Source organism: Aquarana catesbeiana, linkage group LG05 (genome assembly GCF_042186555.1).
Source record: "Aquarana catesbeiana isolate 2022-GZ linkage group LG05, ASM4218655v1, whole genome shotgun sequence".
NCBI lineage: Eukaryota > Metazoa > Chordata > Amphibia > Anura > Ranidae > Aquarana > Aquarana catesbeiana.
Window position 1 is genome coordinate 130,856,153 of NC_133328.1, and position 19,168 is coordinate 130,875,320.

Here is a 19,168-nt window from a genome sequence, read left to right on the forward strand (position 1 = left end):
GGCAGTGTACAGATCTGGGGTGGGGGGGTAGAGCAGTATACAGGTCTGGGGGGGAGCACTATACAGGTTTGGGGGGGGCGGTGTTCGTAGAGGTGAGCAGTGTCGGGGGGGAGCAATGTACAGTGTCCGCTATGAGGACGATGCTGGAAGCGGCTCACATCGCCCGCCGAGGATGCTCAGCCTTCTACACATCCCGCAGGGAGGCGTGTCAGAGCGCTGACAGGTGGGCGTGACCAGCGGCGGGGAAGCCTGCTCACGGGTTGGTCCGAAGACCAATGAGCCGCGAGCTGTCTCGCTGAGTGGCAGGGGAAGGCCCGCCCCCCACGGGTGTTGTGGTTTCACCCCGGCAGTGCAGAGGCTGCTCAGGGTGCCGGTGGTGACGGCTGGCCGTGGAGTCCGGGGATCGGGGTGAGTCCTATGTCGGGGAGGATCGGTCTGTCTCCGCACACATACACTACAATCTGCACACTGACATCGCTCATCACCCCACCACTACATTAATACAAGTCGGCTTCCATGTGCCCGGAGCTCAGCACACACCCGGAGCTCAGCACACCTTGTCCCGGATTACACACCGACATCTCCGGCTGGAGCAGCATATGGTGTGTCCGGCTCTCCGGGGGGATGATTGCACACAAAGCCCAGCTGTCATCACACATCCCGGAGAACTAGTGACCGGAGCCGCCTGTGTGTGTGACAGCTGGGAGTCCTCCATCCAATCATCACATGTGTGCGATCACAGCATCCCCTCCATACCATTGTCTAATGGTGGCCATACACACTGCCATCAATCCAAATCAATGTCTGCTCTCATCCCTCTCCATCCATCCATCGTCCACAATCATCACCCCCCTCCATATAGCCATAGTTCACATTCCATCCCCATGACACACTGACAAGAGGATTCCCATCCATAGTCTGAATGAAGAGAAACATTAGAACTGATCAATCACATCCCTCCTTCCACCATACAATCCCATCATCATCTGATTGATGGAAATCTGATCAGATTCATCAACACACAATGTCAGCGCTGCCCATCCATAGAACTAGTCTGATCATTTTCTAACCTGGCTGATCAACTCTGATCCAAATTCAATCTGGATTCAACCAGAAGCCTGTTCGATTGTATAGTGATTCCATCATTTTAACCAAGTGCCACATCGATCAGATAATAAAATTGATACATGTATGACCACCGTTACAGTAGTACATGTATGCTTTGTATGTATGATGTTATTGTGTTTTTTTTTTTTTTTTATGAGACACGCACATATATACACACACACACATATATGTACACTCATACATTCATAAATATATATATATATATATATATATATAAACACACACACATAAATACAAATGTACTCACAAATACATACACATGCGTACTCATACATACATAAACACTTGTACATACACACACATTAAACACGTGTGTGTGTGTGTGTGTGTGTGTGTGTGTATATATATATATATACACACACACATATTCATGCACATACACGCTTACATACGTACACACACACATTCATGCACATACACTATTACATACATATACGTACACACACACACACACGTTTCTTTCTGTATATATTGTACTGTGATTGATGTATCTGTAGATTGCGGGTTGCAGCGCTCTCATACACCTTGTGCTCTCTTCCAGGAAACCGATGCCACAGCTGTTTAATTTTTCTCTTTGCATTTTCACACACGGCGGGGGCAGCGGCGGTGGTAGACTCAGGTGGCGGCACGGAGCGTTGGCCTCCCTGTGATCACATCATTTTATTTGGAGCTGATCTTGCAGAAAGAGAGAAGTAGAGGAAGAAGAAGGCTGTGCTGGTGACGGGCTCATGGCAGAACCAGGTGGGGGAGGAGGTTGTGCCGGTGAGGGTAATGGTAACGTGCCCTCACAACTGGATTCTGTCATCACTAAGCTGCCCACCACCCCCGCTGCTGGAGTCAGCAATGGAGGGACGTGTAAGGTGGAGAGTGTGCCCGGCGGTGTGTCCAATGGAGATTGTACCCCTGTGGATGGCAGAGAGGAGAGTGGGTCCGCACAGCCGGAGAGCCCCAGCCTGGACAAGAGTGGCAAGCCGGGTATCCCCCGAAGAAGCAGTATTATTAAGGTGAGGAAAGACGCTACTGCTTGTTGTATGATAGTCATGACCATGACACACGTGTCACCTATTCTGTCCTCATCAGTCACACAATCCACAACTGCTTTTCAGTGATTGGTCCTACAGATGATTTCCTATAATGTGTCCATCTTTTCTTTTGATGAACAGCGCCATCTGATTGCTTGTTGTTATGGGTTAGCTGCACCTTACATGGCCACGGTACGCTTTGTACTGCTTTGTTACATAGGCCTGTATGTGAACGTTGTCTATACCACACACTATACAATCTGATTGTACAATTTCTCTACCATCTCATTTAGAGTTACCAAACTATGTACTATGAAAAACAGACCCCCATGTTGGTGAGACTTTAAAGGCAACATAAACAAAGACTGTGTATTAATAAAATCACAATATTTTATTTAAGCATCATTTAAAAAAAAAAAAAAAAAAGAAACCTATAAAAACCAATGCATGTGAGGCTGTATATACAAACCTAATCCAACATGTAAATGGCAATATAACATACTGTATACTGGCACATTGGTATTATGGTCCTCTTTGTCCCGCATACAGAATATCGCACTAAGTTGCATCTTTTCCTCCCCACAGACCATATCATGCCACAGGACATTCTTTAGGAGAATTTGTTTCTCCCCATATATGATCAAGTCATGTATGAAAGTTTTTTTGGGATGGTTTACCCCTGTTCCTCCCTTACACCCCTTTCACACTGGAGCGTTTTGCAGGCCCTATAGTGTTAAAAATAGTGCCTGCAAAACGCCCTAACAACAGCTGCTCCATGCACTCCAGTGTGAAAGCCCGAGGGTTTTCACACTGGAGCGGTGCGCTGGCAGGACGACAGAAAAAGTCCTGCCAGGAGCTTCTTTGGAGTGGTGAAGGAGCAGTGAACTCACCGCTCCTCCACCGCTGCTTCCATTGAAATCAGTGGGGCAGCGCTGCGATACCGCCGGCAAAAGGCCGCTCTGGCAGCGTTTTGCGGGTGGATTTAACCCCTTTTCGGCTGCTAGCGGGGGGGTTAAAACCACCCCCGCTAGCGGCCAAATAGCGCTGCTAAAATTACGGTTTTACCGCTGACGCCCGGGGCAGCTCGGTGTGAAAGGGCTCTTACACGTGCACACTGGGCCTCAGATACATCTGTCTTGGCTTGGATGACTGGTGATAGCATTGACACAACTGTTTAGAGTGGCAAAGGTACATTTACTTTTTAATATATTTTTCACTGGCTGTATAATATACTGACATCCCGGAACCACAAAATGAAAATCATTCCTCTACTTGTATACCACCGAAGAAGAAAAGTCCTTTTTGGAAATGTTAAATGGTGAGAAAAGTCCTGGACAGCTGCACTCAAAATAATAATCACCTTTATTAATAAAAACAACAAATACATGCCACAGCAAGAAGTACAGGGAAGCTGACGCGTTTCACACTATAGTTAGTGCTTACTCATAGCTAAACTACACAGAAATGAATCTAACATATATATTAGTGTCTATTAATCATGTGTTCAAGAGATTGTTTAATTGCATCCAATTAACAAACCCAAAAAACTCATCAGCTTCCCTGTACTTCTTGCCGTGGCATGTATTTTTGTTGTTTTTATCAATAAAGGCATTTATTATTTTGAGTGCGGCTGTCCAGGACTTTTCTCACCATTTATCATTACAAGCCTTGCCGGCACCTGAGGCTTCCAGTTTGGAGGAGAGGTTCCTGATTGACCTTCTCAGAGCGGTGATTTTTCTTTCTACATTTTCGAAATCTGTTGGAATTTGCCTCCCACTCAATGCGATCTTCTGCATGTGGGACAAAGAGGACCATGATACCAACATGCCAGTATATAGCCTTCCATGCATTGGTTTTAACAGGTTTCTCCTTTTATTAAAAAAAAAAAAAATGTTGTTATTTTATTCACCCCAGCTTGAGAGGGGATATGATAGCAATATACAAATAGCTAGCTGGTTACCCCAGCATAAAGAAAAAAAACTTTTCAGTGGAAGGGAGTTTAAAAAGACACGTAGCCATTCACTGAAATTGGAAAACAAGCAGTCTAACCTTAAACTGCGTAGAGGGTTCTTTACTGTCAGAGCGGTAAGGATGTGGAATTCTCTTCCACAAGCAGTGGTTTCAGCAGGGAGCGTCAGTAACTTCAAAAAGCTATTAAATGGACATCCAAACGATCACAACATACAGGGATACGGGATTTATTTAACCTAAACACACACACACATCACTGGATGGACTGGTGTCTTTATTCAATCTTACCGACTATGAAATGGTCTTTGTTTATGTTGCTTTTAAAGTCCTGTCACTTTGGGGTCTATTTTTTATAATTCTTTAACTTGGTCATGATGGCAACTTCTATCTGACGCCTGCTTCTGGCTACTATGAGGACAAACCTAAACAACCGAATCAATTGGCATCGTATCAGGCAGGCCTTGACGTTACATAGTGTATGGTCGATCTGAAGGAGATTGTCCAATCAGATTGAATAGTGTTACACAATGCTCGGCCTGATTTAAGTCTCTATGGGTCTTTGCAGTAGTGCTGCTCATTGACTTTATAGCAGTGATGGTGAACCTTGGCACCCCGGATGTTTTGGAACTACATTAACCATGATGCTCTACACTACAGAGTAGTTAAGCATCATGGGGAAATGTAGTTCTAAAACATCTGGGCTTCCAAGGTTTGCCATCACTGCGGCATACAGGAAAACCTGGGTTTAAGAGCGTTTTGCAAGACAAGCAAAATTCTTTAACAAAATTTGACTTGATATACAAGCAGCGTCATGTCACAACTGAGTATAAAAGAGAAGAGAGGCGCCGCTAAGTGTAGCAATATGGTTACATTTAATGAAGGTACAACATTTAGCAACAAATTGCTACACTTAGAAGCGCCTCTCTTCTCTTTTATACTCTGTACCTCCTGCTGGACTCTGCTTCTAATTCCCTTGTGGAGGCTGCCATTTGTGGATGGACATTTGATGGTTACACAACCTTCACATTGCTATAATCTTTTTATATAGACTATAAACTGAAGGACTTATGAATAAATGGTTGTAGAACGAATCATCTGAGTTTCCATTATTTTTTATGGGGAATTTTGCTTTGATATACAAGTGCTTTGGATTACAAACATGTTTCTGGAACAAATTATGCTCGCAATTCAAAGTTTTACTGTATAGTGGGACTAGCTGATGTGAGATGTCATCACCAATGCCAAGGTGTCTGCTGTATTGGTGACTGTCTATGCTTGCAGTCTGTATGCACTCTGCTTATTTCTGACAATATACCATGAGCCTGATTTTGCGCTTTCCAGCTTTAGTAAATAAACCCCATTGTGTACTTAAAAGTGGGGTATGCCTGTAATCAGCAGTAAGTGGGGCCTATGGGGAAAAGGAAAATAGATTACCGATACTTACCATGATTTTCCCTTCCTGGCGTATCTCTATAGCATCAAACGTGGGTTGACTCCGCCCCTCTGTGTGCGTTATCACACCGCATGTCACTGCACAGTGTACACTGCTGTGAAGAGACATGAATGAAGTGTCACTTTGCGCACTTCTTCTTATAAAGTAAAACAAAAAAGGAAACTGTGTTTGCACTTTCAAATGTGCAATCACAACGCCCTCTGACCGCAGCTAAAATCAGACCGCTGCCTGTGCGCTAATATGAAGTGGCTAGCATGCAGGCAGTGTGAAGGAGGCTTTAGAAAAGGAATCCTTTTTTTTTTTTTTTTTTTTTTTTTTTTTTCTTTTGGGATAGGGTAAGGGACTGTTATAACCCCTGTCAGTTTGTTTTTTTTTGCCATCTGTGTCCCATTGGGGAGATTTCTCTTCACTTCCTGGGGAGATTTCTCTTCACTTCCTGGAGTACGGCTTTAACAGCCAATCATAAAGTTCACGCACTGCCACCTAGGTAGCTGGGGTGTGCTTGAGGCAATACAAACAGTGAACACATTTGCATAACTGCTTCTGGTGGCACTGCTCTGTCTGATGTTACAAGCTAAGGCTTATGGCCCGTACACACGATCCGAATATCGTACGAATACTGTTGTCCAAGGAAGAATTGTACAATTTTCGGATCGTGTGTACACTACTTTTGAGAGCCAATCGCAACAGTTCATCCGATATTATTAGATCAGGCAAGCATGAAAATTTTTCTCGTCCGATTTTCGTTTAGTCAGTATATTTGTCGTCCGAAAAAACAATACAAATACATTACAACACATGACATCACTTCTGATTTTTTTTTTTTTTCTGTCGTACAAGAGCTTTTGTGACTTTTAGTTACCTATTCAATTTCTACTTGCAACTATTAAGCGAAAAAAGTTGTACGATCTGTCGTATGATATTCAGGTCGTGTGTACAGGCCATTAGGCAGTGAGCTCTGTCACAAAGTTCACTTTGTAACTTTTTCTATTGCCCCAGGTTCACACTGGCTACACACTATACAACTTTTATACAATTTTCTTGTACAACTTTCCTTTTAGATTTAACAAAACCATATAATAGGAGGTCAAACCTAAACGCTGTCAAATGGTATGCAATCAGGCATGCCCTTGCACTACACAGTTGAAGGTAAAGCTAAAGGAAATTGAACAACAAAAATTGTATAATGTGTATCCAGCTTAATGCCTCGTACACACGATCCGATAATCGGATGATAAAAATCGCTTTTGGATTGATCGCATGATAGTCTGATCGTTAGTACACAGGTTTCGACAGCCAATCACGACAGTTCATCCAACAATATCCGAAGGGGCAAACACGGAAACTTTGCTCAGGCGATAGACCCAGCGAACGACAATCGTTTAATCAGTACAGTATGCGTCCGCTAAAAATCGATAGGCAAACACCACGCATGATTGGAAACATGAAAATAACCCGGAAGGAGATGGGTAAACCATGTTCGTACCACGAAAATGCTCCAACATACAAACAGAAAATAGTTTGCAGCCTATCACAATGTACACGAATATGCCTCTACAATACGAACAGAAATAGCCAAAAGGCATGGCAGATGCAGGGGTCACACGTATTTGACATCATTTCCGATACGTACCTACGCAAACAGGAAGGTTTTCCAGAATTGTACAAAAAAAAAAAATCATACATTTTGTAGAGCGCAAAATGCACTGTTGAATTCGATATTGCCATTATGCAACAAAATGCGAACGATAAGTTGTACGTTTATCTGATCGTGTGTACAAGGCATAAGTCTATGTTTACATATATGTGGGTGCTGGAATGCATGTAAATTGCACGCATGCCCACAGGCAAAACGTGCTGCTTTTAAGCAGACTTGCGGGGATGACATTGATTCTTTGGGACACTCTCTCACATCTGAAAACGCAACTCGCAAGCACCATTCGATTTTCTGTGCGACTGTTATTGTAAAAAGGTGCAGGGACGTTTTTTCTTGCATTTCCTGAAGGTAGCAGCCCATTCTGTGCCTGCGCAACCACGAGCTGCACCAACTACATATGTGTGAAGCTAGTCCAAAAAATAAACATGTCTGAGATCATTAAAGCAGTAATGATAATCAGAGTGTGACTAGTGATGGCAACCAGTCAGATATCAGTTTGTTTTATTGCACTTTGCATTATATTGTATTTGCATTGTATGTACGGTATATGGTACGCTTAAGAATGTCAACATTTTGCGCACATTGCGTGTCTGTGAATCACTGCGTCTTCACCTTCCTCGGGTCAGGAACTGCTTGGCAGTTGCAAGTTCCACTTGTGGGGTTCTCAAAATGCAGCAGTGATTTTTTTTTTTTTTTTCAGTTACTGTAGATCAGTGATATGCAATTAGCGGACCTCTAGCTGTTGCAAAACTACAAGTCCCATCATGCTTCTGCCTCTGGGTGTCATGCTTGTGGCTGTCAGAGTCTTGCTATGCCTCATGGGACTTGTAGTTCTGCAACAGCTGGAGGTCCGCTAATTGCATATCCCTGCTGTAGATCATGGAGCTGTGGCGATAGATCTGCTTATAGCCGACCTCCAGGTATGGTCTATTATATAGTTAGACTGGTCCAGCTTGGCATAATGGAAGTAAACAAATCTCATACCTCAAGGGGGATCACTGTAGTAGTCAGTGCTACCCCACATCTATTACCTTTTGTACCACCACCCCTTCCCTTTAGAATGTAAGCTCTACGAGCAGGGCCCTCCTGTCCCTTCTGTATTGAACTGTACTATAATTGTGCTGTCCCCCTCTACATTGTAAAGCACTACGTAAACTGTTGGCGCTATATAAATTGTGTATTATAATAATAATAATACCAGCAGTTATCGGTTTCCTGGACAGAGCAGCTTCCCCTCTGCACACCGACCACTGGGGTGGGGCGATTATTTGCTCGGCACTGTCGCCATTTAAAGAACGCCTTTGTATTTTAATTTTTTTTCAAAGAAGCATTCTCTGGTCTCACATTTTTAATCAGAGAACGCCTTGTAGCCCCTGAAAAAAATATAAGGCATTTTGTGAATGGCGGCAGTGCGAAGTTGGCAAAGCCAAGCATCACAGGACCTGGAACATTGTGGCTGTCGTTATAATAGCAGCACCAACTATTTTCAAAGATTGTCGGCCTCCTAAGCGGGCCCTCAGGTCTGAGATAAGTATACTTACATTGTGCCAAGCTGGAGCCATGTAACTACGCAATACAGATCATATCTGGAGTTCAGCTTTAACATGATGAAGGGCAGTGGCCACCGGTGGAGCATTTTTAGCCTTGGTTCACATACATGTGGGTCAGGAATGTGTGCTTTCCCGTTCCACACAGAAACGCCTGCTTTTAGCAGATGTGGGGGGGCACCATTAATTTTTAGTGGCGCGAAACTGCATGTTGCCTGCAGTACGTTTTAAAAAGGTACAGGGATGGGCACTCGACTGGGCTGCTGTACCTGCTGCGTGGGCACACACACGCACACATGTACTGTATGAGAACCTAGCTTTTTACTTCCCAGATCCTTTATAAGTGCATAAGGTCTTTAAACTTAGTTTACATTAGCTGTTTGAGGGTGGTAAAGTTAAGCAGTTCAGCTGCAGTTTTACACCCCCCCCCCCCCCCCCCTTAAACTGCAAAGGCAACTGAACGGGGTCTGCACAAATATTGCAACACAACGAACGATCCATCCAGTTGCATTCTGTGACAATAAATGGGGAAACTGGCTGCGCCGTACCCATGTGCCAAATCCTAGGCTCATGGTTGCGGAATGGTTTTTCAGGTTAAAAAAAAACACATTCGACTGACAGAAAAAAACAAACAAAAAAAAAAACAGGCATTGAGGAGGTGGCAGTATTTCCTCCTGAATGCCAGCCAGCCATGCCTGTAAAAATGTTCTATTGTGGATCACTCTTTAGAGTACATTACAGGGGTAAATGAGCCCTTATTAAGTGGCATAGAGGCAATGCTAATGCCCAAAATGTAGAATCCAGCAACTGTCATTGAAATCATAGAATCCTGTTAGAAAATGTTTGATTTTTCACATTTTCATTGCAGCTTGTTCTAGCTTTTTAAACTCGCCACACATGTTACAATCTGATATTACAATCGCCTTTAGCTTTACCAACAAGGGCCTGTCTGATTGGCTATAGATTGCTCAGACAATTTAGGTAGGTCCTTTATAGCACATAGTTTTGGTAGATCTAAGGTTGATTGTGATGTGGGGTGTATCACCATACAGTGGCTTAGACCTTGTCATGTCTGATAGAAGAGCCCGGCGTTCTTTATCTAGCAGGATCTCGTATTGGGCTTTCAGATTAGACAATGTGAATCCTGGATGTAAGTGTGTAATGCAGATCATGTGATCGTGCTTTCCTCCCTCCCTCCCTGCTCTGCGGTGGTTGTGAAAGTTGCTCAGTGTGATCTGTTTGTTATTAGTACATAGGAATGGGTGTGAGCCGGAGCAGTGTGCAGCCTGTACACCGGATCTCACTAGAGGAACTGACTCTTTTAGTGTGTGCTACAGCTGGCTTTTCTAAACCTTTGTTTCATGCTGACAAATTTTTCTTAAACTACTTAAAGTAGAACTAAAAGCAAAAATTTTCTTTCATTTTGGATAGTGTATGGCTAGATTTTAAATGTGCATCTAATATCTGCCACTCCTCTAAAGAGCAATCCATGCTCAGATCGCGTTTCAAAAGCAATTGACAGGTGGTAAGGAGGTGATATGACCCCTCACTACTTGCTCTGTGCACTGTCCATATAATCAATTGCAGGCTGCTTTTACTAGGCATTTGAGGAGCGTTTAAAAATGCTTATAATTCCAGTGTAAATAGGGCTTAAAGCAGGCCGTAGACGGCGCGATTTTCTTTCCTGCAACCAAAGGTTGCTCCCGGCAGTAGCTAGCGATAATCGCAAGTAAATCTGTCAGGCAGGTGGTACCCAAGTTGATCGATAAACTTGGTACATTCAGTCTGCCCATACTTGGCTCTGCAAATTCCTGCTTAACCGGCCGAGATTCAAATTGTCTATGGCCGACCTAAGGCTGATGTCTAGAAAAATAGGCAATGTCAGAACGCTGAAAAGGCTGCATGTCTGCGGGTTGGTCCAGCACTTACCTGGATAGATAGATCCAGATAGATGGAGGGTGTCATCCAGCACAGCAGCTCCAGGCTGGCGGGTGCAGGGTCCGGGCAGTGCTCCAGGCTGGCGGGTGCGGGGTCCGGGCAGTGCTCGAAGCTGGCGGGTGCGGGGTCCAGGCAGTGCTCCAGGCTGGCGGGTGCGGGGTCCGGGCAGTGCTCCAGGATGACGGGGTCCGGGCAGTGCTCCAGGCTGGTGGGTGCGGGGTCCGGGCAGTGCTCCAGGCTGGCGGGTGCGGGGTCCGGGCAGTGCTCCAGGCTGGCGGGTGCGGGGTCCGGGCAGCGGCTCCAGGCTGGTGGGTGCGGGGTCCGGGCAGGGGCTCCAGGCTAGCGGGTGCGGGGTCCGGGCAGCGGCTCCAGGCTAGCGGGTGCGGGGTCCGGGCAGCGGCTCCAGGCTAGTGGGTGCGGGGTCCGGGCAGAGGCTCCAGGCTAGCGGGTGCGGGGTCCGGGCAGCGGCTCCAGGCAACGGGTGCGGGGTCCGGGCAGCAGCTCCAGGCTGGCGGGCTTCCTCTCTAGCTCTTTTCCTCTCTGGCTCCATTGGCTTCCTCCCTTGCTCCACGTTAGGGGTCTAATAGGATTGCCTGACGTTTTGGCCAATCGTGACACAGGTCTCACACCTGCTTCCTGATTGGCGGGGAGAAGATTTAGTGTGAAAGCCACACAACTCGGTGGGATCGGGGCACAGTGCTCTGCGCCCCGGGCCCACCCTTTTTTGAAGCCTATTAGAGTCTCTGGCTCTAATCATGTGCTTCAAAAAAACACCACATGGATAGGGGGGCGGTGTTGAGGGGGGGTGCCACTGCTGCCTGTCTATCCCAATGGAATCACTCCCTCTGTGGTCAGATGCAGAGAGATGTCGCTCTGCTGCTGAATCTCGATCACTAGTGATGGGAGCGATTCCATGGGGACAGACTGGCAGCCTCTTTGATTTCCACAGATTGCCAAAGGAAGGATCACTAGCAGCAGAGTCGCCCGTCTGACATCAGCCTAATGACCATACACATACAGCTTCTTCACTCAATCAAGCAAGATGATTCAATCAGCCACTTAACAAAGACACGTAGAGCGTCATCAATTGATTTTGTGCAAAACTCATTGATTTAATTTAAATGATTGTGATTGGTCGGGGTGGAAAATGAAATAGCAGGATTGATTGATAAGGTTTTTAAGTATATGGCACGTCAGATCTTTTTGATCTGCTGATTGTATATTTGTCCCAGGCAGTAAATCGATCCTATATAAAATCTTTCCATGCATGGCCACCATTAGGGCTCATTCACACAAGCGCTCAACCCTGTGCAGAGGCCACAGTTTCACACAGCTCAGCGGGTGGAAAAAAGGAAACAAATGGCTCTGGCCACTGTGTCAGGTAGGTTGCCCGTGTTAGCGAGCCCTAGGGGCTCATTAATACCACATCACATCTGTTAATGCATGCATGTTGTGTTGCATTGTTTGTAATGTGTTATAATGCATTTCCTTGCAGTGCGCTGCGTTCTTGCATTTTTGTGCGCGATTGCTTGCATTTCAGCGCGTTGCTCTGAAAACAAAATTAGCGCATGCCGTACTTTAAAAAATGCAGCACAATGCAACTTGCCAGTGTGAACTGCATTGATAGGAACCTTTATTTTTTTTGGTTGCCATGCGTGCAGAATGCACAACCCAGAGCATCTGGTGTACATATACCCTAAAAAAAAAAAGGTGTTTGGGAGGACAAAGCACAAATAAGCAAATAATTTTTTGCCCATTTGTCATTTGATATTCTTAGTGAATGTAATGGTACAGGAAATACATGAACAGGATGGACAAACCCCTGTGTCAAACCAAGAGATGCCGTAGACACCCATATCGTTCATTGTACTCTTTATACAATTGACACAACATCACTCAGGCTGGATTTTTTGTGCAGTCTTTCCTTCTTACATAATGTATCTTTAAAAGGTCTGGTGTGTGGAGCTTCCACCTATAGGGTGGCACTTTTGCCCTGCAGGGTCTCCCTGGAGCCACCAGGACATGCACATGCATGGTCCCGTGCTCGGGGGACCTATGTGCTCTGCTGCTGTGCTTGAGGACAGAGGCCCATTTTGGGCAAGATGCTGAAGCTGTGCATGGGGATTCATATGCAATACAGGTAGCAATCTGCTGCTGTGGTTAGGAACACCATGCACAGTATGGGCAGCACACAAGGAGTCATGGGACATGTAGTCCTGAAGGTTTAGATCTCTGATAAGCTCAGGGTGTGTTACCCGATTGGAAATGGAAGAGGGACCCAGGAAAGAGAAAACCATAACGGCTAAAAAGATTGAGTCACAGTAAAGGACAATAACACACGATTAGCTACTGGTTGGGTGGAGCTTAAAGTGATTGTAAAGCTTCTGTTTTTTTTTTTACTTAAAATAAATGAAAAAAACATGTTCTACTTACCTACTCTGTGTAATGGTATTGTACAGAATGGCCCCTTTCCTCTTCTGGTTCCCTCCTCCACTCTGAGTGCCCTGAAACAAGCTGCTTACTTTGTGGATCTCTCATGTAGGCTTGATCCCGAGATGTTGATCTATAGACTCACACAGCACAGCTCAGCCCTGCTCACAGGAATTGATTGACAACAGGAGGAGCCTCTGAGTTCTGCGAGATGGGAGGGGGAAGGAGGGGAGAGCCAGAGCAGGGTTCTCTTTCTTACGTGAGCTGGATCAAGACCAGGCTCAGTTAAGTGTTTAGGTCCCTTTCACACGGGCGCCTCCGATTTGCGGAATCCGCTTACTCAGCAGGGAATCTCTCCGCTAATTCCCGCACTTTCCGATGCCATCTGATCCACTGGACGAATAGGAAATAGGACCACCATCCGTCTGTTTTTGGTGGACAGTATCGGATGGCGGCGGGTGTCAGCGGATGTGTGTTCTGACATCTGCCGCTCCATAGAAGAGACTGGAGGGTCGGATTAGGTCCACCTAAAAAACTGACAGGCAGACCTGATTGGATCGCCCATGTGAAAGGGAACTTAGGGGGGGAGCTGTTCATGGAAGGTTTTTTTACCTTTTGCAGAGAAAGCATTAAAGTGATTGTAAGTCTTGTTTTTTTTTCCTATAAAAAATAATAAACATGTTATACTTACCTGCTCTGTTGCAGTTGGATTTGCACAGAGCAGCCCAGATCCTCCTCTTCTCAGGTGCCTCTTCTGTGATCCTGGCCCCTCCCCCCTGTTCAGTGCCCCCACAGCAAGCAGCTTGCTATGGGGGCACCCGAGTCGAGTTTCAGCTCCTGGTGTCCATTCAGACACGGAGCCCCGGCCCCACCCCCTCTCTCTCCTGATTAACTAGCTGATTTTGATTGACAGCAGTGGGAGCCAATGCCCTGCTGCAGTCAGGGAGGAGAATCTTGGTCGGCGTGGACATTGGTGGACAGAAAGCAACCTCAGGTAAGTATTAGGGGGGGCTGCTACACACAGAAGGTGTGTTTTTTTTTTTTTCTAATCTTAATGCATTAGGATAAAAAACCCTTCTGAATTTACAACCACTTTAAGGTAAAAAAAAAAATTTAAAGTAAAACCAAACAATATCCTTATTCTGCAAAAATAAACCATACATTTCTGCTACTTAAAGCGGAGTTCTACCCAAAAATGGAATGTCCGCTTTTCCGCCCCACCCCCACCCCCTGTGTCACATTTGGCACCTTTCAGGGGAGAGGGGGAGCAGATACCAGTATAATCCAGGTATTTGCCCCCACTTCCGGCGATAGATTGCCGCAGATTCCGCGGGGATCTACGCCATGTCCGTCCCCTCCGCTGTCTTCTGGGAGACACACAGGTCCCAGAAGACAGCAGGGACCAGTGAGGACGTGCAGCACGACTCGCGCATGCAGTGGGACCATGGAGAACAAATGTAGCCACCCTCTAACAGAAAGTCAGATCACAGTAGCAAAAAAAAAAAGAATTTGGAGGTGGCTGACAGTAATGCCGTGTACACACGGGCGGACTTTTTGGCATCAAAGATCCGACGGTCTTTCCGACGGTCTTTCCGACGGACTTACCGACGGTCTTTCCGACGGACTTACCGACGGTCTTTCCGACGGACTTACCGACGGTCTTTCCGACGGTCTTTCCGACGGTCTTTCCGACGGTCTTACCGACAGTCTTACCGACGGTCTTACCGACGGTCTTACCGACGGTCTTTCCGACGGTCTTTCCGACGGACTTACCGACGGTCTTTCCGACGGACTTACCGACGGTCTTTCCGACGGACTTACCGACGGTCTTTCCGACGGACTTACCGACGGACATTCCGTCGGACTTTTGACGGACTTCCGACGGACTTTCGAACGAACGGACTTGCACACACACACGATCACAACAAAGTCCGACGGTTTTATACGTGATGACCTACGACCTTACTAAAATAAGGATGTTGATAGCCAATAGCTGCCCTAGCGTCGGTTTTGGTCCGTCGGACTAGCATACAGACGAGCGGATTTTTCGACCAGACTCGAGTCCATCGGAAAGGTTTGAAACATGTTCCAAATCTAAAGTCGGTCTGATTTTCGACCGAAAAAGTCCGCTGCAGGTTCGACAAAGCCCCCACATGGTCGGATTGTCTGACGGATTCGTCCCGTCGGACCAGTCCGGTTGAAAAGTCCGCCCGTATGCACACGGCATAATAGATCATTTTTTTGGAGTTAAAGTGGATGTAAACCCGATTCATGAAATTTGACCTAAGCACATCTATCTGCAGTGTTTACTTACCTCTCTCCAAAGCCCTAAGTTCTGTGTCTTTTTGCTGTTTTGTTCATCTGTTATCAGCATTTTAAACTTCTGGCAAGCTCTCTAACAACTGAGATAAAACCAGCCTGAAATTTGTGTTGTGGTGGGTGCGTTAAATACGTAGATTAGTAGAGAGCTTGTCTATTCACAGCACAGCTCTGTACATTCCTTCCTTCCTCTGCCTATGTGTAGGGGGATGTGCCTTTCCTCCAATACATATCTGTGTATCATCTGAGGGTTTACATCCACTTTAAGTGGTTCTAAAGACAGGTTGTTTTTTTTTTTTTTTTTTTTACCTTAAAGCGGAGTTCCACACAAAAATGGAACTTCCGCTTTTTGGAACCCTCCCCCCCTCCGGTGTCACATTTGGCACCTTTCAGGGGGGAGGGGGGGTGCAGATACCTGTCTAAGACAGGTATTTGCACCCACTTCCGGCATAGACTCCCATGGGGGTCTACGCCACTTCCCATCCCCACCGCGCTGTCTCCTGGGAACACACAGCTCCCAGGAGAGAGCGGGGACCACTTGGGACGCGCAGCGCGACTCGCGTGTGCGCAGTAGGGAACTGGGAAGTGAAGCCGCAACGCTTCACTTCCTGATTCCCTCACCTAGGATGGCGGCGGCAGCTGCCTAGAACCGAGCGGGTTCTCGGCGTCCCCTGCCAACATCGCTGGACCCTGGGACAGGTAAGTGGTCATGTATTAAAAGTCAGCAGCTGTAGTATTTGTAGCTGCTAACTGTTAATATTTTTTTTTTTTTTTAGGCGGTGTGGGTGGACCCCCGCTTTAATGCAGTCTCTCCTTCCTTTTTTTTTTTTTTTTTTTTTTAATACCGTTTTCTACTATTAATTTTAAGTTTCTAAACTTCTATTTGAAATCATGTTTGTTTTTTGTATAAAATCTTTCTTTTACACATAAATATTAGAAGGGGCCTCTGTGCTTCAGTGTGCACAGTGCATAAGAAAGTCCAGCATTAGCTTTGCATTGGGTGACTGTAGAATAAAGATACAGACAGCAATTTTCAAATTTTGTAATATTTTATTTGTATGAAACCCTTATTTTACAAATAGTGAATAGGTACTTCAGTGTTTCAGGCTGCACATGGCATATCATAATAAGAAAGCCCAGCATTAGTTTTGTATTTGTTTTCCTACTAATTGGTGCCAAAGGTGCTTCAACCAAGTATTGAGCAAAGGCTGGGAATACTTATGTAGATAGGATTTTGTTTGTTTTTTATTTTTAATACATTTGAAATCTTTGCAAACAAACTTCTTTTACCTTGTCATTATGGGGGATTGTTTGTAGAATTTTGAAGAAAAAAATGAATTTAATCAATTTTGGAAAAAAGCTGTAACATAACAAAATGTGGAAAAAGTGAGGCACTGTGAATACTTTTCGGATGCACTGTATGCTTCTAACTGAATGTGTTATATGAACTTTATTTTTGAGTATTAAGAAAGAAAAGGGTTGGCACTCAGTCTTGTGGTTATTATGGTGGTTTTTGTATGTCCTTTTATTGATGATTCCCCCCAGTGGCCATAATTCGCTAATAGATTTTCATCATATTTTTCTAATTTTGTATGAACATAGATCCAGTTGGGGATTCTTTTTTTATTTTTATTTTTTGTTGATTGTACAATAAGATTGTATAGTGTATGGTCACCATTAGGCCTCATTCACAGCGGCACTGATCTAAGCAGTATAAGAGATCTGTAGTAATACCCCATCAGTGGGATGGGCCATGACACCCATTCATTCATCATACGTCTTCAAGAACTGAGGGCATCTTGTGGCAGAATAGAAGTACTGCAGGCGACAACTCCCAGACAACTGAGTATTGCAGCCTGAACTGATTTCATTATTTTTTTACCCTGCCTGGGTGTCCAATTTAAAAAAAAAAAAAAAAAAAAGCCTGACATTAGGATTTAAAATCTTTTATGTTCAGTTATTTTTATTCATGACATAGTCTGAGTGGTGAAACTTATTGTGTCAGATGTAGGAATGATGCATGGACTGTGTACACCATATGGATCCTTTTTTTAATAGGGGTTTTTAGATTGTAAGCTTCGATTGAACAACAGGCACATTTTTCCCCAATAAAAGCACCCAATATGTTGTTTTCTCTGGTTAAAATCCCAGCTGTGCCAAAAAAGGAGCTACAGCAGGTGCTCCCAGCTTCTAATTAGACTGGACTAATTGGCTTCTGAATTCTGCCATGCAGTTGCCCGTACATGTTTACTGCTTTTCTAGACCTAGCATTAGCATCACACAAACTTTTATATATTATTTTTAAATTGTAGACATTTTGTGGTCCTTCTGAAAGATCTTCATTTTTTTTCCTCTTGTTGCGCATATATACGTATATAAAGACACCTACACAGAACAATAAATGATGATTGGCTTCCGATGCCTTTGCAGTTTATAAGCGATCCAATTGGTCAACCCTGTAATTGATAGTTGGCCTATTCTGTTAGGGATATATGGTATAAATACACATTTTGTAGTTTTAGCAAACCCTTCAATTATACTTTTGCACGGTCCTTGTGGTTTGTATTGCTAATATTCATTGATTTTGTTCTGCTCATACACTATAAGAGCTGTCTGTGGAACACCAGTGTAAGGAGTTAAAAAGGAACTGTGTCATGACTCTTGTCCTTCAGTTATGTTATATACAAAGTAGGAGTTCAAAACATTTTCTCTAAGATTGTTTGTGCAATCTATGGTTAGAAACTTGCGTTTCACCTCCACATGTTGACATTCGGTTTTTCCAGCTCGTTCCTAATGGAAACCTGTAGTCAGCATTATGTAGGCTGCTTGTGCTGAGATGTCCTAAAAATTTTAATTGCTTGGTTGCCATACTCATTGAATGGTTTTAATTTTCTTGGTCACTGACTCAAGGTGGGTATGAGGGTTCTCTGACGTCACTGGCTGCATGCTTGTTCCTGCAGAGGAGCAGATTTAGGGAGACATCAGTGCTACCATCTTTAGAAGGAGGTCAGCAATGGCAACCCACACATTTCTTTAAATGAAGATTTCCTTTAGAGAATCAATTAGGGGTGCACCAAATGGAAATTTTGGTACCGAAAATGCAGGATGCACTTAGCCAAAAACCGAAACTGCCAGTTTTCAGAAAATTTTTTATATTTTCATATAAAATTGTATTATATTCGACTTTTTAATTTTAATATTGTCAATTTAAATTAATATGCATTTATTGTTGGCCATTATTGGCACCTTTTTAGTGCAAGAAAAGCTCAAGAAAAATGCAGTCTGCAGTCTCTAACCATCTCTTGTATCATGTCCTCAGTCTCTAACCATTTCTTGTATCATGTCTGCAATTTCTTCCTTAAACACACTTCTAATAGTATTAGCAAAATTTCCATTCAGTGCACCTCTAGCAGACATGATGCAGGAGATGGTCAGAGACTGCAGACATGATGCAAGAAATCAATGCCGCCTCACCGGTGCCCGTCGGATGCCGCCTCACCGGTGCCCGTCGGATGCCGCCTCACCGGTGCCCGTCGGATGCCGCCTCACCGGTGCCCGTCGGATGCAGCCTCCCCTGCTGTGTCACGGAGCTGGATTTGAATTTCCTGGACAGGGCGGCCACAGTAAAAATGTTCCGCCTCCTGTGATACGTCACACTGAATCAATGTCCCGGCATTGGATCAGTGTACACTCTATCAGAGGA

At 44.8% G+C, this 19,168-nt stretch overlaps 1 protein-coding gene across 1 annotated transcript in view; it reads left to right on the plus strand.

Annotated features, from left to right (window-relative positions):
* Positions 1–255: 255 nt before the first annotated feature.
* The window catches only part of PLCL2 (phospholipase C like 2), a 272,326-nt gene continuing 253,413 nt past the window's right edge, over positions 256–19,168 (plus strand). Inside the window, exons 1-2 of the mRNA XM_073630198.1 lie at positions 256–408; positions 1,670–2,132. Of these exons, the coding sequence (XP_073486299.1) occupies positions 1,857–2,132 (276 nt within the window). The 5' untranslated portion in view covers positions 256–408; positions 1,670–1,856. The remainder of the gene's footprint in view (positions 409–1,669; positions 2,133–19,168) is intronic.